Below are 24,194 nucleotides of genomic sequence, written 5' to 3'. Positions count from 1 at the left end.
TTGGGCACTTGGTCTCTAAAAGGTTCGCCATTACTGACATAGACTAACCATACTTCATTTAAAAAAATAAAAAAGGGAGGGGAAATCTGCCACTTCCTCCTTTAGCAATACAATATTGCATTATTGTCATGCCCTGTGTAGTTGAAAAAAGAGGGATTTAAAGAAGGATGGCCTTTACTATCCACCTCTGCACAGTAGAAAGGTTACCCTGGGAATAAAAAGAGACGATAATAAAAAATCCTTCTAATTTCATCTTACTGTCAGCTTGCTGGGTGATCTTAAGCAAGCTCCAGTCTCCTAAATTTAGGATTCTCATATATAAAAAGGAACAATACTAATGCTAGTAATAGATGATAGCAGCCGGTTTTATAACATTGTAATGCTTACACAGCTAACGGATTCGGAGGAGGGCTTGAAGTGATGAAGAGAAATCCTGTTAGTGCATTAGGAAAGGAAAGGAAAGAAAAGCCTTTGCTGTTTCTTAACTACTTGCCATGCAGTCTGTCTTGTGCTTCAGTGACTTCTTGCCTTCCTCAAGATCTCTCCTGGAAAAGGAAACTAAAGAGAACATGCCTGGCAGGTGATTTCTATTTTCAATGCCTCTATTTTGCAAATAGCAGCAAATACAAACACAACCGGTCCGAGCTGCTTGCCTTTCTTTCTTAAAGGTGGAGTAGAAGAGGGAGCAGCCTAAGAACCCTAATTTTCTGCAGAAATAAAATACTGGACATATCTTCTGCCTGTGCTTTTGGCAATCTCAGACTGGAACTGCGGGGCGTAGGTAGCATAATTTCAGAAAAATGAGGAGGTTGTGTGGATGTGTCCCTGGAAAAAGCCTTGTAATAGATAAAAAGTAGCAACGAAGAGTTGTTATCTCTTTGTAATAACCATTCTTACCTGGATTCCTGACTAGCTAAGGGAGCTTCCTGGATGAAGATTCTCAAGATAAACCCTTTTCTCCCCTCTAGGTGGTGAATGGCAGCGGGTTCATGGTAGCTTCATGGCAGTCAACCTAACCTGCATGAGTAGTGCCTGTCCGAAGAGCCCCAAGGGTCTCTCACCTTGCGCTCACCTGGCCGATGGAACTGCCGACCTTATCCTGGTGCACAAATGCTCCGTCTTCTCCTTCCTGCAGCATTTGAATCGGCACACCAATTGCTCCGACCAGGTATGGTATGTGTGTGTGGGGGGAAGACTAGTGCTATCCTATAGACTTGGGAGGAAAGTCAGAATATTAAGTCTTGATGGTTATGATTCTGCACAAGCGCATGCAAAGGAACACCTGATAAAATTAGTGCATTTATTCTAGCCCTGTGCTGATTGGAGGGTAGAATTGCCAATCACTACATATCCTGAAGGAGAGGGGAACTGAGGAGGGATTTGGCAGGGGTGGGTGGACAGACAGGTGTGAGCATCCCAGTCCACCTGGCAAAGTAGCAATGCAATCATTCTGATTCTCCCTGAGTTCTAAGCAGGCATCAGTTCTACTGGTCGTGGTATCTTTCTTGACCATGAGCATTAGAAGTGGGAGACACGGCTTTCCGGTAGTTCTCCTTTTTTCAGGGCCAGTTCCCGTCAGGGTTGATGGGGGGAGAGATTGAACCTAAAGACCCTTTACATGTGGGGTGTCACTGGTTCAATGCGCTCATCCTTCTCATTTGAGATCTACATGAAGCTACTGGAGAAAATCTTCTGTTGGTTCAAGACCAGAATATTATATCCAGCTACATACCTAGATATTGGGCCAATTAAGTGATGTGGAGGTCTCAGTCTGGATGGGGAAGAACAATCAACTCTGAAAAAACTGAGCCCCAACATGCACACTTGGGATAACGAAAACCCACAATGTTCATTGATATTTGTAATGGCTCCTTCCAAACTCTAGCAACAAGGGAGGCTGCTTTTGTTCAGGAGATGTAATTGTGTTCCACAGTTTGACTTGCCCTTTGTGAGTGTATACCGGGTTCGAGCTATTCGCTTCACCTCCTCCAAAGGGGAAGACTGGGAGGGAAGACAACAAGCTGCACAAGAACAGAACATGCTCTGTGGGGGAATATGCCAAGGACAGCCGCCGGTCAGCTGCTGGACCTGCGATGGCGAGACCTTGAACCACACTGATATTGCCATTCGGTAGGTCCTCTGATAGAGTGGGTCAAAGATTCCTGGAGTGAATCACAAAGGCACAGGGCAGTTGGCCAACTTGGACTAATGGAAAAAACTTGTATGAAATTTGGGACTCCTTCAGTGAAATCCTAAAAAGATCACAGCAATAACTGGTAAATCAGAATGAGATTGAAGGGAGCTGGGCAGAAATGAGTAATACTGTGTTTCTCCGAAAATAAGACCTGGTCTTATATTTTTTTTTCCTCCAAAAGAGGCAGTAGGTCTTATTTCTGGAGGATGTCTTATTTCTCCTCTCCCAACAGCTGCCTCGCCTTATGGTGGCAGCATCAACAACCCCATCTAGCAGGAGCCCGTGTGGACGCTGTCCCACTTGTGGCTGCTTGCAGTCGGCTGCATAGCCTGCGGGGAAGGGGGTGGAGCTGCCCCAAGTGCCACATAGGCGCCAAAACACTTTTCACCCAGAGGGAGACTGGAATCTTTGTTACTTGCAAATAGGGTGGTTGGAAATGGAGCAAATCCGTTTCCAAGTGCCCCGTTTGCAAGCAGATGAAGCTTCCATCTCCCTCTGGGCAAAAAGTGTGCGGTGCATCCAGATTGCCTGCCTCCCCCCTGGATTTACCTGCGCTGCTCCAACACCCTCGGCCCCCACACGCTCACCATCACTTGTGCTGGCCATGCCCACTCCCCTGGGCTTATTTTTGGGGTAGAGCTTGTATTAGGCACAGCCCAAAAAATCAGCCTAGGTCTTATTTTCGGGGAAACACGGTAGCAGTAACAAGGCTGAGCACTCTGAAGACTTGGTCTGTCTAGCAATCTCCCAAGAGGAGGGGAGACTTCCCCAAAAGGTGCAAATCTTGCATGCTGGCTCAGATTTGCCCACTGGATTGCAATGCTTAAGGTAACAGAAGGAGGACGTTATTAAATGCACAGAGAAACAGAGTTGCTGTGGCCCTATCGACTCCTTAGTATGCATACCACTAAAAAAGCCAAATGCGATGCTTGGTCTGAAAACAGTTCTACAGCTCTGGCTTAAGAGAAAATATCAACTGGAAAGTAGCCACAATTCTTACAGGTGCAAGAGGGAGCAGCTTTAGTTTTTAAATTAGGCTGCAGTCATTATTCTACAACTGCCTGTTCTGCTCTTCTCTCCTCTTAGAGTACATGGGAGTCTCATCCATCTCTTTGCTCGTGGAATTGAACAGCCACCCAGCATATCCTAGGCGTTTTCTGCCAGACGAAAGAGAACCTGATGAAAGGCAAAGCTCCTGCTGAGAACTTCAGACACAGCCTTAAGAGTCTCGCTTCCTAATATATGAATTAATTAGGAATTGAATCTAAGAGGTTCAAGGATAGAAGCCGAGCCTGAGAGGAAGTTCAGCTCCAGTTATCAGAGATGGTTTCCTCTGAAGGAGAATATTTGTACCTCAGGGTTGGACCCTTCATAGTGTCATGGGGAGAAGCAGAGGCATGGATGCTAGCTTGGCTAGACAGGCCCAAGGTCCCCTGCTCCTGTGTTTTACAGCCTTCAGACCAGCTGCAATTGTGCAGTACTAAAATTCAGTTGCCCAAACAGGTGAAGATTAAGCTGAGTGCATGGTTACAAGTAGACTTAAGACGCTTCAAACACACATATCCAAGAGACACAGAATGGGTTTGTTTTTTTTTGTAATAACTTCCATTTACAGAACAGCATCATGTACAAAATCCAAGGAGACTGCACAGGAATGTAAGAAGTAGTTCCAAGTAAAAGCAGTTGATAGAGCAGCATACGCAGATGAGGAAGGAGTATGGAGTGTAAGAGTTAAAAAAAAACACAAAAAACCTCTGCAGCTTTCTCATGCCTTCAGAAGCTTTCCCAGCATAGCAGCAGAAACTGGAATGGGATAGTAAATTTATCTGACGGCAGCCCTTCAGAGGGAACTGAGAAATAGACACGAGGGCCACCGAGAGGTCAGCAGAAGAAGATCCCACTGCAGCTGGAGAAGTGCACCAATGCTTAAGCCCAACGAGTTGCTCCCTCAGACAAGATGGACACGTTACAATCTTTGGGTAGGATGCAGGCCACTGTCGAGCCTGGCCGGCTCAGTTTCTCTGGAGAGATGTGAAGACGAGATGCGGGTGCCATTCCAAGAGGCAGAAGCTGACAGGATTCAGAGTTTGTGAGGATTGACCCACCGGTAGGTGCCTTCGTATTGAAACCCAACTCTCTTCATCAATTCATCAGCCTCGGTAGGGCCACGGCTAGAAGATTAAAGCCCCCCTATTAATACTGCTAGAAACATGGCTATGAGCAAGCCCTACTTGTACTCGTGAATTTCAACAAATGACTGTTTACAACAGTGTTTCCCAAACTTGACAATTTTAAGGCATGTCCTCATGCCTTAAAATTGTCAAGTTTGGGAAACACTGGATTAGTCTATCATTTCTGTAGTCTACTTTTCAAAGGAAGCATTGCTGCCCTCCTAATTGCCCACTTATTTTATTTAAAGCATGCCTTGCGATCATTTCTAACCTCACCTGCCATAGCAATAGGGAATCGGTTTTGTCTTCTCTGCCTCAATTTGGTGGAGCAGCGGAGTGAATATACGCCAGGCCTCTCGTAGCTCATCACTGAGGGAGAAAGTAGCAAGAAAGTAGCAAAAATCCCAAGAAACACTAGTGAAGAGTTGTTACCAGGCCAGAGAGGAATAGATATGACCTTCATTATGTACCGAGTTTTGAGTCTTCAATCTGTAACACTAGTTCAAGGATTTCAAACTAAAAGGAACTATGCCATAATGCCCTATGCACATCACAGATATGCATAACCCATGGGAGAAAGCACCAGGGCCAACTGCTATCAGGAGTTTGGAAATTTTAGTTTTTCTCCTAAATGTGTCCTGATGACCTCCCCCACTCACCTGCGCACAAAGTGCATCTGGTTGCCACAGAAAACATCCAAGATAAGGCGCTCATAAGCATCTGGGAGTTTCACATCCTGTGGAAAAGGACAGAAATAAGATGTTAAGCACTGCAGGCTAGAAAATGGTCTATTCCTAACAATTAGCTCTAGAAAGGAAGCATTCAGAAGCAGATAGGACACCTTGATTATGAAAGTGCAGTGATAAGAGACCTAAAATATAATGTTAGTGTCAGGTGATGATTCCCATGTCTGAAAGAGTCACTGCAATATGCCAGGATTCACATACAGGCAGTTCTCATGGTCGGTTGCTTAGCAACAGTTGAAGTTATGACAGAGTTCCCCAGGACTATTTACAATCCAGATTAGAGATTCTGATCTCTCTCTCTCTCTCTCTCTCTCTCTCTCTCTCTCTCTCTCTCTCTCTCTCTCACACACACACACACACACACACACACACACACCCCAGTCAGTTTTGGATGTTTGGCAATTAGCTTGCAGTGTCCCATATCACATGACCACAATTTACTATGGGTTTTGCTGGAAATCAGCATTTACTTCCTCTGTCTGACAAAAAATACCCATTGTGGACAAAAGATTGAATTAATGGCCACAAGATTTAATAACCAGCGTGACTTAGGATAGTAATTCAGGGCTCAATTCGAATTGTAAATCGAGGATTTTCTGTATTAGACTAAACCATATGGCATACTTTAGAAATCCTGCTGAAGGTGTTCACATCCTGCCTGTTCAAAATCAAAGCAACTGTATTTTTGAATCCAATCTGACTGCTTTAAAACAAAGATATCCACATGTTTCTAAAGATGCTCTAAATTCCTACATGTGTGGGATGGAGGTGTATCTGAAAATATGCCAGCAGTAATTTAGCTTTCTAAAAGATGGGGAAATCTACTATAGACTTATTGGATTTTGGGGCTATACAGGTAGTCCTTGACTTACGACCACAATTGAGCCCAAAATTTATGTTGCTAAGCAAGACATTTGTTAAGTGACTTCTGCCCTATTTTACAGCCTTTCTTGCCACATTTGTTAAGTGAATCACTGCAGTTGTTAAGTTAGCAACATGGTTATTAAGTGAATCTGGCTTCCCCATTGACTCTGTGTCAGAAAGTTGCAAAAAGGTGATCACATGACCCAGGAACACTGCATCTGCCACAAATATGAGTCAGTTGCCAAGCATCTGAATTTTGATCACATGACCATGCTACAATGGTTGTTAAGTATGAAAAATGGTCATGTCACTTTTTTCAGTGCCATTGTAACTTGTAACTTTGAACGGTCACTAAATGAACTGTTGTAAGTTGAGGACTACCTGTACTAAATCCTTATCTCCCTACATATTGTTACCCTGGTATTCATACTTGGTATGCAGCCATTTACTAGCCATGTTCATACTACACATCTGTCCTGGTTACTGAATACCCTATTTTCTGGGTTCAAACATTACACAGAAGTGTTAATTAATCAAAACAGGCTAGGCTCATAAAATGCACTAATCTGCCAATTCCACCCTTCAAACCAGCTAATGAAGCTTAGCATGGTGTATATATAAATTGGGTACTGTAGTTAAATTCTTTATTTGGCCACGTTTAGCTTTTTATATAGGCACAACCATGGACATTCAGCTAACACACTGTATATAGCAGACACCTTGAACCCTTCCTTATACATGTAAAAATTTTGTTGTTTATATTTTCAGTGGCAGATAAAATAATGTACCTTGTAGCGGTTGCCATAAGTGAGGTCCAGCTCAGATTCTTCTGGGTTGAAGAACATGCCTGGTTTCTTGGTCATCATCTTGGTGTAAACAGCCTCGTTAGGCTGCACACGGATCACCAATTCATTGCGCTTGCACTGCTGGTGGAAAATGTCACCTGGCACCTCCCGGAACTGCAGCCGTACCTCTGCCTTGCGCTCATTCAGTGCCTTGCCACAGCGCAAGATAAACGGTACTCCTACGAGGAGAGTATTAAATAGGCAATGAGGTACACTTGCCCACTGCACACTATTTTTCCCCAGTTCAATGCATGTTTTTCTTTGGCTGATCCTTTGCTGCATGGTCATACTCACCATCCCACCGTTCATTGTCCACATACACCACAGTAGCAGCAAAGGTAGGGGTGGTAGAGCCAGCTGGAACTGTGGAATCATCAAGATAGCCCTTCTGAGCCTCTCCTTGTCCAGATGGATTGCCCACATATTGCCCAAGGACTACATTTTCACTTTTCACCTCTTTGATGCACTTCAGAACCTTCACCTAAGGGAAAAACACACAGGGAGCATCAAGATCAACCATCAGCCGAAGTGAACTGAGGCGACTATGTCCATTTCAAGACAATACAAATAGTCAACTTAGCAGGAGAAATTACATGTGACCACCATGCAGGCTTTCCAATTGGCACAGAGGTACACTTCCGTGCATCTTATACATTCAGAAAAAGTCTCCAATTGAAAATGACAAAATTCTAAACACTTACCTTGACAGGAGAGAATTTAATAGAAAGAACTGCTCTGGTTTGGTCAGCACAGGTTTTCAGGTCATTATGAGACACTTTTTCTTTTTTAAAGAAGAGATGGAAATGCTTTATAGGAAGGTCTAGTCTAAGATGCTTAGTAATTCATTCCTATTTTAGAGATAGATCAGGATTCCCCTCCTTTGGGCCACTAAACAATGTCTAAACTTTGAGAACATGTTGAAGGTATTCTGACAAAATGGCCTGTTATGGCATACATGGGTAGACATAAAGTATTCAAATTACTTTAAGGCGAACCAGTCGCTCCTTGCCATCTCCTATAGCTCCCTCCTGTGGAGATATTCCATACAGGCCTGGATAAACCCTTATCTTTTTACCTGGCCAGATGGGCACCTATGCAAGAGACCATGGTGCAGCCATCCTTGTTTGTTTGTTTAAATCTAATATCTAATATCGATGTGGGATCCTTAAAAATAAAGGTGATCCTTGAAGTAAACACATTGCTTTATACTTAGTTCAGTTTTGTAATGAATAGAATCTAGAAAAATTAAACCTAGACAGCTTTGGGCCTAAACTGAGGAAAAAGGAAAACATTGTCAGCAGATGGAAATCTAAGACAGCTCAATAGCATGAGCAGCAAAATGCAGCTTTGCCCAAAGGCACCGAGTGGGAAGAACCAGGATCCTACCTTCTCATCACGGACATCATCAGAGTTTGTAGAAGTTGGTTTCTCCATTGCTACCAGACAGAGCATCTGAAGAAGATGATTCTGCATAACATCCCTACAGAAGTAGCAGAAATGTGTTTTGATTACAGCAGTGTACAGTCATGCCATATTATTATTATGGTTGGCCAGTCAGCCCAATACTTACACTGGTATTTTTATTTACCTACTGAGTCCTTCTCAAGGACTGGGATAGGCAGATGCTTGATGATGTTACAAGTATCAGCAGGCTGCAAGCTGTTCCAAGCAAAGCTGCCTTTCACCGTTCGTTTTCAGCGTGTGACAAATTCATCTGCAATTTGAATCTTCTAGCTCATCCAACTCTATTCTGACTGATTAGCTTCTTTCTTCCCGTGTACAGGTAGTCCTTGACATATAGCCACAACTGAGCCCAACATTTCTTTTGCTAAGTGAAACATTTAAGTGGCCTTTGCCCAATTTACAGCCTTTCTTGCCACAGTTAAGTGAATCACTGCAGTTGTTTGAGTTAGTAACACGGTTCTTAAGTGAATCTGGCTTCACCATTGACTTTGCTTGCCAGAAGGTTGCAAAAAGTGATCACATGACCCCAGGGCCCTGAAATGGTCAGAAATATGAGTCGGTTGCCAAGCATCTGAATTTTGATCATGTGACCATGGGGACATAAGTTAATAAGTCCCTTTTTTCAGTGCCATTTTAAGTTTGAACACTCACTAAAGGAAGAGTTGCAAGTCAAGGACCATCTGTAGAAGCTTTCCCCTCCCTCTGCAGATTGCAACAGTGTGTTCTAGAATGCCTTTCTGCTGTTGAAGGAAATGACTGTTCTTGTATCCAAATATTGTCTTGGTCATTTACTGTATTAACACACTTGTTTGCCAAAATATGCCCAATAACCCAAAGGCAGCATCACAATGTATCCCTCCAACCTCAGCTCTAGCACATACTTTTTAAAAAAAATATTTTAACATGCACAATTAATTAAACAAATGTTAAACTCAAAGAAAATAATAAAAACCAGGCAGAAGACTTTTAAGATCCTGAAACAAAGGAAGAGAACAAGAAAAAAAAGTACCCTTAATATTGTAATTATTAATAGTCACTGGTTTACTAATCGGTATGCTAGTATAATATAATTAATAAAATTGGTCTTTGTAAAATATCAGGGAATCTCTGCCAAACCTATTGCTGCATCTCAGCCCCAATACCTACCGAATAATGCCAAAGTCATCAAAGTAGCCTCCCCGGCCCTCTGTGCCAAATGGCTCTTTGAAAGTCAGAATGACACAAGCCACGTTGTCACGGTTCCAGATGGGACCAAATATCCGGTTTCCAAATCTATAAAGGCAACCAAATGTGATCTGAGTCAGAAGCTGCAAAGTAGAAGGTCTCTCAGACAATCAAACCATAGAGCCTCTAATTTTATAGGCTGGGCCCTCTCCACCCAACAATGCTCTTCTCCACACCCTATAAAAATGATGCCTTGCTGGTATTAAGGTTACAGAAAACTTCTAACACAGCAAGAGTCAAGTTTTAAGGAGTTTGGTTCATGGTAAACAAGTGAAGGTAAATCTGATCTGGGTAACTGCTTATCTGGGCTCTGCATAGATCCACTTGATGGCCTGTCTTCATTACTCCCAAGTTTTTTTACTTTACCTGAGCACCATCAGGTTCTGCACCATCTCCTTGCCCAGGTAGTGGTCAATGCGATAGATCTGGTCCTCTCTAAACAGTGCCGACATGTGATTGGACAGATCATTGGAGCTATCCAAGTCCTTGCCAAAGGGCTTCTCCACAATCAGCCGATTCCAGCCACTTGAGATTTGGGACAGAAAGAGGACAGAGTTTGTCTGTGACCCATATAAGCATAAGCGAATGAAGCCAAGGGAGGCTGCTCCAAAGTAATGCCATCCACATTCTGCTTCAAATATCACTGAAAAGCTCTGAAGATCAAGCAACCTTGTTTGAATATGTATAGGATGCTATCATGTTGGCATTTTCTGTTTCCAATAGCCTTGCAGGCCTTAGAAGAGGACTCAAAATCTACTCATATCGCAATAAGTCTTGCTCAGTCCTCAAGACACAGCCTGTATTTTTTGAAGCCTTAAAACAGAAACAAATCACCCTTATTTCTCTTCTACTTTACTCCTTTAGTATAAGAACAAGCATTTTTTTCAAAAATAGTAAATATCAGGACACATTGACAGACTTTGAGAAAATTAGCAAGAGTTTTGCCTAGCGGGGGAGGGATGGCTGCAATCAAGGGATGGCTTGTCAATTCCTAGATTTACAACTGCTTCCAAGGATCAAATTGCTTATTTTCTTCTGATGTGACGTCCCTTTCTTCTTAAAGGGCAATATTTTTAACTATGCTTCATGTCAATCAGGGTTTGGCATCAGCTCTGTTTCCTATGCTCTCTTGTCAATCAGGGTTTGGCGTCAGCTGTTTCCTATGCTCTCTTGTTTGGCGTCAGCTCTGTTTCCTATGCTCTCTTGCTCTCTGTTTCCTCTGCTCTCTTTCCTATGCTCCTATGCAGCCCCCTCTGACACTGAATGCATACAGGCTCGCTTTTCTTGAGACTCACTGCTTTCCATTATCCCTCAGTAACTAACCGAGGCTCCAAAACTTACACAGAGCTCATGCAGGTCTTCTGGATGTGTGTAGTGACTTCCTTGTAGACACTGGGAGGGAGAGCCAGATAGAAGAGACGGTTTGCTTTCTCTCCATTGTGCAGGGCATTCAGGTGGGCATTTAGCTTTTCAAAAGAGGCCTGGTCATCATATTTGCCTGAGATGTACGAATTGCGGGCAAAGAAATCATCCAGTTTTTTTTCTTCCCCGGGATTGGCCTAAAACAATATCAAAATTTGTTATCCTGCAAAAAGTGAGTAATAATTCTTTTTCTTCTTTCCTAAAGATGCCTTTTTCCCTTACCAACTGCCTATGGCAGCAGCTGTCCATCAGTGCAAAGTGATCTAGGTCAGGGGTAGGCAACCTTGGCTCTTTTATGACTCGTGGACTTCAACTCCCAGAATTCCTGAGCCAGCCTGGCTGGCTCAGGAATTCTGGGAGTTGAAGTCCACGAGTCATAAAAGAGCCAAGGTTGCCTACCCCTGATCTAGGTCTATACATTCTGGCTCTTAGCAGCATTACAACAAAGCCCAAGCACATGCTTATTGTCCTGGGACGGCCAGAGGTGCTAAAGAGGTAGGCCTCACCTTGAGATACGGCTGACTCTGTTTGCGGATATCGGCAACTGTGAGCTGGGATCGGGCATAACCCACCACATATGTGTCATCAGGAAGCAGCCCATCACGATATAACCACCTGTGCAGGAAATCAAACTAGTCATGAAATCAGCCAGGTACAAGAAGCATGAGAAATCTTCCTGAACAGCAAAATGGACCTACCAGATAGTTGGATAAATCTTCTTCTTGGCTAGGTCACCCTGCAGAGAGAAGACAGAGGTTGATTTTTGAAGAGATGGTGAATACGTGCTGAGAACTGATTTTATGCTCTTACATCTCTGAGATTGGAAACCAAGTGGCCAGGAGCAAAGACCTATTCTTGGCCTGGATCCTGTCCTTGGCGATCACAGAGAAAAGAAAAATCTGTGTATTTCAATCACAGGACATAGCATCCTATGACACACAAACTGAGAATAATGGTATGTCCATATCAGTTCCTCTATTGATGGTAACCAGTTAGCGAATTGAAACAGAGTATAAAACAGATCACTACTCTCCTTTCCATATTCTCTCCTTTTGTAAAGTTTTGTTTGTTTTCCAAAGACTCCTTTGCAAACCAGACTTTTGGGAATATTTGAGAGAGAGAAATGCTTGCACCTAAAATACTGGTTTAATTCCATGTTCTACTTTGTGCATGCAAGACCGAAATGCTGCATCATCCTGGAGCTGGAGAAGAGCCTGCCTTTTATTGTATCACACCTCCCTAACACAAGCCCTTTATTCCTGTGTTGTGCCTGGCACTACCACACTGCTCCAAAAGGCCCTGGCACTTGCCTTACTGATTCACTAGGTGGCAAGCACAGTGGTTGGTGGCCATTGGTGCTGGCTGCAAAGATGCCAAGTCATGCCATCTCAGCATGCTGCCACCCACACTGCAGGCTCTAAACCCAGCTCCATCACATCCTCAGCTGTCAATTGGCTGCTAGGCTGCTAAGTAGCAGAACATACAAATTCTAGTGAATCAAGCCAGAAGCAGAATAAAGCCTAGCCAGGGCTCTATTATGTCAGCACTAACTAGGGCACCTAAGGCCAGTCCAAGGGTGGATCAAAAGCAAGATCTCCCCACTACCACCTAGGCTGGGGGAGAGGCAATAGTTCAGAACATGCAAAGGGAGTTTACTAGGTCTGTGCTGGTGCCCCAATTACTGTGAACAGGAAGTTGTCTATCTGGTTTATGGAAGTCCACTTTGGATAGACTTCTTTAATCCTTATCCCTCAACTAGAATACAGCCTGAGTAAGGGCACCTGGATTTGGTTACATCCATCTAATGTCTGGAATGTTTATCCTCTGTAATTTATATTCATCCCATTATTAAAAACTAAGCCTCTTGGTTGGGAAAGGGTATATATTTCTTTTGTATTATGAAATTCTTTGTATTATGAAACGGTATCAGTAGGATGTTACTATATATTACACAATTGCTTGGGGATTAGCAGAGTAGAAGAAATGGAGGATTTCCCTTACAGAAATGAAGCCACTAAAATATTTTATGGTTACCCTTGCATCTATATTATCATCCACTACTGTAATAAGACCTAGATTACAGATTATTCTGGAATGATCTGCTACCATGTATTCTTCAGGCAAAGTTTAAAAATGTATAGCACAAAGCTGACAGTACAATATTGGTTCTAGACTGTTTACGTAGCAATTAAAATCATTATATGGCTAAGTTAAAGTTCTGTTTAAAATATTAAACACACAAATTCTTGGTTTATTTATGACATTTAAATACCATTCTTCTTACTATTTATCTGAGGGAGATAGTGGAAATTAGTAATTCTTCCCAACAGGCTAGATTAGAACATAGTGACTATGATGTCCAGTAATACCAGTTTTATTTGTCTTGTGCCACTGATAGTCCGTTTACACACTCATCATCACAATAGATAACAGCATGCTAGTAGATGTTTCAGGCAGAAATATAGTTAAGGCTCAAATGATTGAGAATCAGACATGTTAGTAGAGTTTTGGATTACTAACCCAAAGTAAGAATTCAAATGGAAGGAAATAATACAGAAATAGAAGTGTATATGGACAGTCTTAACAACAAAAACTAAGAGCAACCATTTTTCATGGAGGAGAAATAAGAAAAATAGTTTTTATGTAGGAATTCATAGCTAAACAAAGAACAGGTATTACAAGAAAAAGCAGGCAGAGACAAGATAGGATATTTCCACTTTATCTTTACTTCCCCTACAGTAACAACATAGCCTCAGATTGACAGGAACCCAATATCTCAAAAAGAAAGCTAGAGTCCAGCATTAAATTACATTTCCAGAAATTTTAGAAATTGCATATGCTAAACTGTTGACACTATGTCTTTTGGCATTTGGCCTAAATCACTCTGCTTCACACTCTGCTGGTTTCTAAAAGTCTAGTGTAAAATTAGGGATGCAGTGTGCTTTGAAGTATGGGCATCTATGCCCCACCTGCTGGTGCTTCTTTAAAGCAGCCACGTATTTTCCTGGATTAATAGGTAGCTGTGCTAAGGAAACAGGTGTTTGAGATAAGGAGAGGTACAAAGTTGTTTTGGAGCAAGCAACGATGTGCTGTCAATACCTTCTTACCTCAAACATATATTTTTCTGGGATTATTCAGTCAGGTGAGCACATGAAAATATACAATTCCTTTAAGGAGATAGCAACAGGTGCAGGATGAAAAGCCAAGCACCTTTTTTTGGGGGGGGGGGCTTCAGATCTAAAGTGCTGTGTATCCTTATTTAAAATGCTCCATTTAAGAAAAGCCTTTAGTCTTCTAAGTAGATTGCAATTTTGCCTCTGTAATTATTGTTAGAAGCAGCCTCAGTATTAACTAATACTGTTGGTTACTTTAAACTATGAATGTAAATAAATAAATGTGCTTTAAATGACACTCTTATTTCAATACTATAATTTGTATGCTTACTACCAGAATGATTGTATTTGTCCCAACAGATAATTGAATGTATAGAATAATCAAGATTGAATGAATTTGTCAGCATAAATTCCTCTTGGAATGCCTGAATTCTTGTGGACATACTGTTTATGAATTATTCCTCTAGGCAGGGGTCCCCAACCCCCGGTCCATGGACCAGTACCGGTCTGTGGCATGCCAGTAACCGGGCCACACAAACAACCAAAGCCCCATTCATGGGATGCAGGAAGCACACAAAAACACGTCCCCTCTGGTCCGTGGAAAAACCTTTCTCCACGGAACCAGTCCCTGGTGCCCAAAAGGTTGGGGACCTCTGCTCTAGGAGTACTTCTTTAATAGAAGAAATTCTCCCTGGAGGATAATTCATAGCCATTATATCTACAAGAATTTAGGTACTCCAGGAGGAATCTATGTTGACAAATCTGATTTTTGGTAACATTTGTTCATGTCTGGGTCTGTTGAGAGGCTTGCCATTTATATCCTCCTCTTCCACACATACCTGCAGATATAGGATGTATTGCCCCTTCCTTGCCCCAAGTCAAAACTCTCCATCTCATTTTATGTTGGATGTCCTATAAATATGCATACGGGAAATTCTTGTCCCATCACTTGTTCATGCAGCCTGCACTTTGTTGTGGACTGCAAGCCTTTCTTGATCTTCCTTCACATCCCTGATTCATTTAACTTTCCTTCTGCTTTCCTGGTAACCTGCAGTCATGCTCTACTACTGCTATTTACTGCCCCTGCTCAAGATGCCTTGACTCTCAAAAGCTCCCAGCTTTTGTAGTATTCATTCATCCCAGGCTGGAAGCTCTTTATCTACTGCAAACATTGATCCACCAACTATTCGCTTTGATCTAGGCCAAAAAGATGTGAAACATCTGGGGCACATGAGGGTTAAAGCTGTTTGGAGTCCAAATACAGCTCTCTTTCAAGGTCATTTTTCACCAGTGGATGAGGTGAACTAATTTCTTTCCTAAGTCTAGCCAGTCACCGCCCTTTAACATTGCTCCCTAAGAAGATATTATCTAGTCCTGGAGTTCAGCAGATGGATACTAAAACTAAACACTTTAAAAGCTTAACTGCCATTAATCAGCTTAAGTGTTAACTAATGGGTAGGTGTCAATTTTCTTTAGTGATTTTGCAAACTAATTGCATTTTTTTAAAACTTGATGTTTATTTCTCTTGCATTCCCATGACATGCACTGCATTAAAAAAAAAATCTTGCCACCTTTGGGGTTTTCTGTAAGGGAAAATGGTTACTTACTTATTTACCATATGGCATCTACAGGTCATGCAATCACTGATATACAACTCTAATGGGGAGAATGGTTAGGGTTAAGGACAAATGGGTTGCTTAGGAAAACCATTTTGCCCCTTAAAATCCTTCCAAACCAGTTTTGGACTCCAAACATTGTCACATTATTTTGGAAGCAGCCCGGATATCTGTAAAATATGGAGAGTGGCCTGTGTGTTGCCCTAACTGAAGTGGTAAACAGCAAAATGGCAGTGGTGGTGTTGATTTTTATCCCATACTTATTTTTGTATAATTCAAAGCAACGTATACAATGCTATTTTTCCCAAAAATACAGCACTGACAGGTGGGTTGAACTAAGAGACTGACCCAAAGTAACCCACCAGCCTTTTGTGCCTAAGAAAATGTTAGAATTGAGTCTCTCACTTTCTAACTCACCAAGTCACTCACTGCACCAAACTGGTTCTTATCAAAAGTCTCAAGACTACAATGGCAGGATGTAACATAACTAAACAGGTATTTTCAGTTACTGAGATTTCAACTTACAATAACTGTTATGCTGCAATTATTTCTCTCCTTACAATCTACTAATCTACAGAGAGTAGATCCAAAGAGGGCTTAGTGCCTTGTGAAGTTTTAGTCCTTGAAATTGCCCTCACAAACACCACTAAAGAGGAAATCGACTCTGGAAATTCTGTGATTCTGTGTTCAGGGACTGAACCTCACAGATAGTGTGATTTCACTCAAACATAGATACTTGAACTGACATTAATCTCTGGCTGGTCTTAATGTTTGATAGGAGCTGACATAAAGTAGACTTACGTGATGTGACGGAATGTGGGAATGACCTCCAGAAGTGGGGAAAGACATGCTTTCTAGGGAACAATCAGATAAAAGGTAGGGGCAAAGAAAGAAACCCAAGAAAGATCCTCCCTAACTTAACAGGCTGCAAAAAGAGACAGCACGAAATTTGAACTTCCAGTCTTGCAAGATTCTGTTAATGTAGCTTTACAATAAATAGAATTTAGCTCATTTGGTTGTTCACTGTTTTATCTACCTGGCAAGGTTGACATGTCCACAGTGGCTCTTCAAGCTATACTAAGTATTTTTAAAAGCTACTTTACAATGCATGCATGAAGGCTCTTATTTTGAATGGTTAAAGCAGCTGCTAAATGGCTGTGCATGCAATTTCACATGAAAACAGCCAAGAGCAGATTCCACAACAACTGCATAAGCTTGATGAACAACATAGCTGCTTTCACCACTTAAAAAATAGTGCTTTGTATGTATTCCCACGCAGTGTGAAGTGTGACCTTCAAACTTCATAGCCACTCACCACACCTGAAGTGCCTATGAAGTTGACAACTGGTACACACATAGATGTCCAAAAGCAAATGGTAATAGGGCCTATTATTTCAGCTAAACTCTACTGCACCAAATCAAAAGCAGAAGTGCACTAGAAAAAAACTGATGAAACTGCTCAGAAGACATTATTAAAACTGGAAGGTCATGACATGCAGACGGGATGGCATGCCATGTTATGGGATGAGACGCATAAAGTTCACCAGTACTTCTGGAGGCACTATATCAGACGGGCACTAATAGATGTATGGATCACAATTTGACGACAGAATTACAGGCAAGTCCCCAATTGGATCTCAACACTAGAAATGTACATACACCCAAGTTTTATTCAGTTGGGGAAAGTAATAACCTATAAAAACATATTAGACAAGAGAGGAGAATTAAAATCGAGGAAGAATCTCTAAGATGCAGGGATAGAATTAGAATGGTGGGCATACCTCCAACTACAAGGAAGATATAGGCAAGATAAAAAAGAGTGGGGTATAAAGATAGAACCAACAGAACTAGATAAAATTTTATTAGGTCCCGAGGATAAAATGATTAAAAAAATATATCATTTTCTTTTAGATCAGACAATGTATGAAGAACAGGTTAAGGAGACCATGTTAATTTGGAGTAGGGATTTTGGTTTCAGTATTGACCTACATATTTGGCAAGAACTGTGGGAAAGGAATAGGAAACTTACTTTAGCTACCTCATATAAGGAAAATCTTTACAAGATGTTTTATAGATGGCATTTCCCACCCGTAAGGCTAGCCAAAATGGGTTCAAACATCTCACCCCTATGCTGGAAATGTAAAACAGCAATAGATTCATACTACCATATGTGGTGGAAATGCCCAAAGATTCATGAGTATTGGAACAGGACACGAAACTGGTTGAGGGATATATTAACACTGGACTTAAGAGTTAAAACCTGAACTCTTCTTGTTGGGAATAACGACAGAAAAATACAACAAGGGAACAATCTACCTGCTGCTAAACATCCTGACTGCAGCTAGGCTTGCTTTAGCGCAAAAATGGAAGAGCAAGGAAATTCCCACAGAGGAAGAGTTAATACATAAAATATTAGCATGTGCAGAAATGGACAGGCTCACAATGATATTAAAAGACAAATGTGGATCAGTTTATTATGAAACCTGGGATAAATTTTACCACTGGAGGAATTTGAAGAGGACAGTCGGGTTTAAAGATGAATGTTAAGATAGAAATATATGTTATTTTAGAACAAGTATTGTATATAAAATTTAGATGTATATGTAGAGATGAAGAATTGATTGTAAAAAGTGGAATAAGCTGATAAGAATGTATATACTGGAATGTCACGTTAAATCCAATGTTTGTTTGTTTTTAACTGTATTATAAATAAAATTTGTAAAAAAAAAAAAGAAAAAAAAAAGAAACTGCTCAGAAGACAAACTTCCTTCTTTGACTTAAAGAGAGTGACACACCTTATTTCCCCATGACTCAGCATGGACTAGTTTCTCCTTCTGCTTGGTTGATTTCTCAGTGGTCTTGTCTCTCACCCTTCCAATCTGCTTCCCTGCAATTTTCACCCCCCCCCCATTACAAGATTAAAAAACTTGTAATGAAGGGGGAAGTCATTTCTTTTATTTCCCCCCTTTTATAGATTTTTTTTCTCTTTTGCCCTCCCCCCTTTTTTTTGAACTTCCTACTCTTTATTAATATTTTCTTTTTATTCACATACTTTTTTTTAATCTTTGTATTTTTAAACTTCAATGTTATTTAAAAAGCAAGATTAAAGAACCACACAGCCACACCCATGGCATTATAAAGTTCAAAGAAAGCACAGGACAATTTTAGTCACATTGTGCAGGTTACCAAACCATAAGGTTCAGATGTAACTCGAAGTATATTAAATATAGGTAGTATTTGGACAGAGAAGAATTTCAGGAAGAGCCACTGTTGTGGAACACTGTGTAACACTGAAAAGAACAGTGTTGATTGCTATCATTGGGTGTTTACAAGAAAGGGGAACCCTGATCAGTGGAAAAGCAAAGAGTTTTATAGAAATTGAGGGCTAGAAGGTGGGGAATCCTAAGGATTTGATTGGCTGGCCAGTTTGAGGAAGCTAGGCTGATCCTTGTCAGTGTACTTGGGGTTAGTTCTATTGTTAAGCAAAATGGGTCTCTCAGGAGGCAGCAGAACTCAATTCTGATGGCCTTTTGAGGTTTTTAGCTGATGGACAATGAAAGAGTGAAATTCTTTTGTAAGGTATGCTTTTGAGTTGTACTGATAAAGCTTCTATTCTTTGATTTGATGGGATTGCAGGGGCTTTGTCTGGGGCAGAAAGGGTCAATTTGGGTCTGATGGGATTAGCCAAAGAATGGAATAGAGTTTGATCCAGGTCATATCTAAAAGATGGGGGTTGGGGGGGGAAGTAATGGATGCAGTCTCCATTTTGTTTTATAGGTTTCTTTTTTCTACCACACTTACCAAAGTTTGTGTGTTGTACTATACAGAGGTCCAATTGAATAACTAAAGTGTCTAGGGACAGAATAAACCAGGCACACTCACCTTCAACAGTGAGGTAAGTGCATACACAAGGTACACATACACAAAGTTAACTTCAAGATAGTATTGGCTTTACATATATATATGGTAGTTACATCCCTCATTCTTTTGTATTATTCTACTTCACCTCCTGATTACCTTCTCCATTAAAGTAGCATGATTTTTAACCCTAGCTCCAAATCTGGAACTTGCTGTTTGCTGAATTACAGCTGAAATCATCACACCAACATGGCTGGGCAAGATGGAAATTTTAGTGCAACAGAGAGACATTTGGGAGGTTGTAACATAATACGCAAATTCTGAGCATGTGCAAAATATTTTTCTTCTGCATGAACAACTGCATCTTATCTTTACAAAATTGAAGAGGCTCTCCAAGGTTTATGGCAGGATTATTATATGTTTCTCTCTCTCCCCCTCATTTGTTTACATTAAATGTGTCCTACATCATCCTTAATAATTTAAATGTTCATGTATTTTATAGCAATATCCTCATAGCATCTCTAAACTCTAATTACTACTCTTATTTTATTGTCTTTAATCATATTAATTCTTAGTTTCTCATTGAGAAGAATAATCTAGCCTTGGCTAACAAATAAATAATAAATGAAATATAAACTACAAAATATGAAAAATATGTGAAAAGACTCACAGTACATTCTTAAGTATTTCATTTCATGAGAGTAATAGTTATTCTTATTGAAATTGCTCCTGAATAGTATTATGAAAAGGAAAAGTAATTAAAACAATCTCATACAATAGAAATGAGCAATACTTGCAGGTATGCAAACATAGTATAAAAATATTTAAATACCAATTGGTGTTTGAGGGAAAAGGGATGAGGAAGAGGGGGGGGGCTCTTTTTTAAAATTAATGACTATATTTTCATTTCAACCTTCAATCTAATGTAAAGCTTTTTTTGTAAGGTTCCCTTTTCTGTTCCCTTTTCTTGTTTTTGCTTTTTGTGTTGCTTTCCCAAAAAATAAAAATAAAACGAGAAAAAAAGGAGAAAACATTGTCCCTTGCTGGAACATGCCTGTGCACTATAAGTTCAGAAGATTTTGCATTTATAATTAAGACTGAGAAGCACATTAGCCTTTACAGGAAGACTGGGCTGATCTTTACAGCTTCTCATCAAACCCAAAGCGTGTTTGAATTAATTACCTGGACCTTAAACACTCAAAATTTCCCCCAGCCTTCCAACAAGGGCTACTAACCACACTTCATATGTGCTGAGTTGTACAACCACACTGTCCTTACAAATATCCTTTTAAATGTCATAAAGGCAAGATGCTATGTACTAATGAGCAGTTTGGCTGTTTTATCTATGACTAATTTGAGGCCAGTTTAAGTCAGCAGGCACAAAGTCTGCATCACTCCCCACCATTTCTGAAGAGGGTGATGCTAGACCTGAGGCCAGAAGTGTACAAGCAGGACAAAGAAGGATCAATACATCAGGAGTGTAATTTTGGAAATATAAGATGGACAAATTAATTAAAACGAATTCTTCTTTCCAGTGCAGTCCTTTGGTAACAGGGGATAGAATTAAATATACTACCAGTTACAAAACTGTCATCGAAGAGAATCTCTGTGACAAATCCTCACTTTTCTCCTATAAAATGGAGAGAATTACTTATATTTCTGACACCTACATAGCAGGACTGAGTTAGCAGAAAAATGCCTATGACGCTAAATTATAGCATACTTAATAAACTTCTTGGATTTATAATACAACACACATGCTCCATGAAATCCTGCCTAGCCCAAAGGAAAGAAACTCACCGAAGCTCCAAAGATGATGAAGATGTGGGTATCCAATTTGAGGAAGTCATTCCCCTGGCTGAGCTCTTCCCGGAGCATCCCACAGATGTCGGCTTCAGACAGCTCCGCGAGTGGCAGGCGGCGACTCATGTTGGTAGTATAGTTTCCTGAGAAGAAAAGGGATGATCAGGTAAAACTCCTCCCACCTTCATGCCCTCCCAATCCAAAAAGTGCTACCCAGGTGAATAACCCAGGCCAGTTGAGCGCTAGGCTGATATCAAGACACAAGACTCAACTCGCAGTAGGAAGTTCAGTTTAGCTTGTCCGCTGCAAGTGTTGTCAACAGGTTCCCATGTACATACCTGGCCCTGAAGTCCTGCTGCTTGGCAGACTGGTCCAAGAAAATTAAAAACAAAATGCTAATTGTATAAGTTTCGTGACTTCTCTTTTTTTAAAAAAAATAATAATAATTGCAGACTACGTACTACCGTAAGTTACATAATTTTTTTTTTTTTTTTTAAAAAAACCAGGCAGAGGGAATGCAAGAAAACGAGGAAGTAACTGAATTCCCCAGGAAGATAGAAAGCACAACAGCGCACCGTGATATGCCCGGAACGATCAACTTCCCGGAGCTGAAAATCTGGCCAATGTTTCCAAGCAAATTAGCAAACGGATCTTAGGGAATCTCACATAGCTGCCGCATTTAAAGCAAGCGAGGAACAGAGGGTTACTTTCAGATCTGATTGCGACCATCACCCATCTAGTTCCTTCTCTTCCTTAACCCCTCCCTCTTCATCCCGATCCTGCCCGAAGCCAAGCATCCTTTCTCTTCCTCGCCTCCAGGGCTTCGCTTCGTCCATTGCGAGCAAATTTAGAGGCGTGCGGCGTTCTTTACTCAGCCACAAAAGGGGGTCCCGGTAGTTTCGCACGTTGAAAACTTTTGCTACCCTCCTCCTTTGATCTCCTCTTGCGCCTTCCCCTCTTCTGGGTCCGCCTATAGGTAGGGGAGAAAACCGGCAGCGGGAATCGAAGCGAGGGAAGCGGGAATAAATCGGGGCTCTTCCTTTTCCTATAGGGTAGCTCTCTGCGAATCTCCGGGAAGCTCAGCTCAGCTCATCTCCTCCCCCCCTTTCAGCCGGGTTTCTTTTCCGGCCGCCCCTCTCCGCAGCCCCAAGTACCTGCTCCCAGTCTCGGCTGAAGCTGCTCTACTTCTCCCGCTGGCGGAGCTCCCCATCCCCCGCCCCTTCACTTCTCCAGCGCTGACACAGGCCTCGCCCGCTTTTGCAAGTCCAACCCCTGCTAGTCGGAGCTGCCGGCTCCAAGCGCCGGAGCCAATCGAGAGAGCCGCCAAATGCTGGCTGCTCAGCTTCCTCCTCCGCACGATGGGCCGGCCTCTTTTCGACAAGCCTGCTTCTCGGGATGAGGCGGGAGAGGGAATTTGGCTTAGGGAATGAGAGGCTGCGCTGGCGGCAACAAGAGTCTTGCCCTCCCCCCAAGACTTAATCCCTTTGCAGTAGGCGTAGATACAGCAGCCCGGAATTGCGCTCCCGGAACTCCGCGGGCAACATTCCAAAGATCATGTGCTACCGGGGATTCTGGGAGGAAGTCCAGCACATGGGAGAGGCAGAGGCTAGGGCCGCATGCTATAGTATACTGTCGGCTTTTGTGGACCCGCCTTCCCCTCGTTACATTTTGAGCAAGAGTCGCGTAAAAAGCATCCGCTTGTGCAGTGAGATCGTATATACCTGACCGTAAAGGAGGTTAGGAATTCCAACCGAAAATAGATTATTCTTTCAGCGCTCCAAGTCTTGGGTTTGCTGTAATAAATCACTTAGCTATATTTTTAGAAGAAGGGCTGCCACAAAGAAAGTGGACTTATGAAAAGCTAGTATGTGTCTCCCTTTAGTGTCTCTGGAAATTCTCAGTCATCCAAGTGTCAGAAGTAAGTCTTCATCCATCCAAGCCGGGGATAAATAAGCAACATGGTGACAGCTTTGGGAAGGTTACAGTTTATTGAAGAAGCAGAAAGACGCTCCTTGCAAGAAAGAGCAAAGGAGAGGAAAGAGGGTTGAGCACATGGGCAGTAGATTTTTATACCCCCTCTAGCCTTGTTTGGAATAGTTTCCTGTTCCTGTGGCATGAACCTTGAGGCTATTTCTGAGTGTTTTTCTAGGCCTTGATATCTGTGGTGTAATCCTATTATCATATCCTGCTTCCCAGGTGATGAGGCTAATGACTCCTAGAGTTTGGGTGGGGCATGCAGATTTTCTCTTTGTCTTTTTGAGTGCTCTGGCTTCAACTTTCTGATGGTTTTACATCTGCATTTGTATGGGGCTAGCTCTTGCTTGGAGCAGATAGATTTGGGGCCAGGTTTGGTTTCTGCTTTTCAAAAAATACTTTTAAAAATCCTTTTGAGGAAAAATATTTTTTCCTGCCCTTTTTAATATTTCCTTTTCTGGGCTAACTTCCCTCACAAGTAATGGCTGTCTCAAAGGCAACTGGAGTTTTTATTTGAAGATGTTTGGCTTCTCATCCAAGAAGATTGTTCAGTTCTGACTTTTTCAGTCAGAACTGAAGATGCTTCTTGGATGAGAAGCCAAATGTCTTCAGGGAAAAACAAAGTCCAGTTGACTTTTGAAAAAACATCTTTGTCTCTCTTTAGGGAGGAACAAGTTAGCGTGTGCTCTCCCCTTAGGAAGGACCTGGAGTGGACTGCTTGCTCTCATTGGAAATTCTCTCCATGAAAGCATTTAGCAGAAATGCTTAGAGGTTCATTTTTGTAGGAAACTACTATGAGCTACAGTTGCTCACTACAAGAAACAACCATTCGTTTAGCAACTGTTCAAAGTTATAGTGGCAGTGAAGAACGTGACAACTGCTCCTCACATTTGTGATTAT

The 24,194-nt window shown here is 41.7% G+C and overlaps 2 protein-coding genes across 4 annotated transcripts in view; one reads left to right on the top strand and one right to left on the bottom strand.

The window, feature by feature from the left end:
- LOC120301262 (ceramide kinase-like) overlaps positions 1 to 4,142 on the top strand; it is a 30,830-nt gene extending 26,688 nt beyond the window's left edge. Inside the window, exons 11-13 of the mRNA XM_039328256.1 lie at positions 969 to 1,168; positions 1,934 to 2,130; positions 3,281 to 4,142. Of these exons, the coding sequence (XP_039184190.1) occupies positions 969 to 1,168; positions 1,934 to 2,130; positions 3,281 to 3,344 (461 nt within the window). The 3' untranslated portion in view covers positions 3,345 to 4,142. The remainder of the gene's footprint in view (positions 1 to 968; positions 1,169 to 1,933; positions 2,131 to 3,280) is intronic.
- Positions 3,773 to 23,226, bottom strand: G6PD (glucose-6-phosphate dehydrogenase). Of its 3 annotated transcripts, XM_039328253.1 has the most exons (14): positions 22,475 to 22,778; positions 21,659 to 21,687; positions 21,318 to 21,463; positions 11,629 to 11,666; positions 11,437 to 11,545; positions 10,850 to 11,067; positions 9,875 to 10,033; positions 9,431 to 9,556; positions 8,207 to 8,300; positions 7,115 to 7,301; positions 6,764 to 6,999; positions 5,025 to 5,101; positions 4,642 to 4,734; positions 3,773 to 4,365 (listed from the first exon to the last, which is right to left on the bottom strand). In XM_039328253.1, the coding sequence occupies exons 1-14, from the start codon at positions 22,528 to 22,530 to the stop codon at positions 4,275 to 4,277; spliced, it is 1,659 nt and encodes a 552-aa protein (XP_039184187.1). In that variant the 5' UTR covers positions 22,531 to 22,778; the 3' UTR covers positions 3,773 to 4,274. The 3 variants fall into 3 exon arrangements, with proteins under 3 accessions (XP_039184187.1, XP_039184189.1, XP_039184188.1); XM_039328255.1 differs by lacking the exons at positions 21,659 to 21,687; positions 22,475 to 22,778 and adding an exon at positions 23,042 to 23,226; XM_039328254.1 differs by lacking the exon at positions 21,659 to 21,687 and having other exon boundaries at positions 22,475 to 22,774.
- Between the last annotated feature and the right edge of the window lie 968 nt (positions 23,227 to 24,194).

This window comes from Crotalus tigris, unplaced genomic scaffold (assembly GCF_016545835.1).
Source record: "Crotalus tigris isolate CLP2741 ecotype Arizona unplaced genomic scaffold, ASM1654583v1 scf7180000024375.2447938, whole genome shotgun sequence".
Classification (NCBI taxonomy): Eukaryota; Metazoa; Chordata; class Lepidosauria; order Squamata; family Viperidae; genus Crotalus; species Crotalus tigris.
This window is presented reverse-complemented; position numbering and strand designations above follow the sequence as displayed.

Bases quoted from the DNA above. Each gene is read 5' to 3' on its own strand.
- G6PD (XM_039328253.1), bottom strand. From the start codon at position 22,530: ATGGGGAGCTCCGCCAGCGGGAGAAGTAGAGCAGCTTCAGCCGAGACT. The intron at 9,557-9,874 runs GTAAAGTAAAAA...TTGCCTTTATAG, and splicing joins CAGAACCTGATGGTGCTCAG to ATTTGGAAACCGGATATTTG. The intron at 8,301-9,430 runs GTAGGTATTGGG...CTACTTCTGTAG, and splicing joins GATGACTTTGGCATTATTCG to GGATGTTATGCAGAATCATC.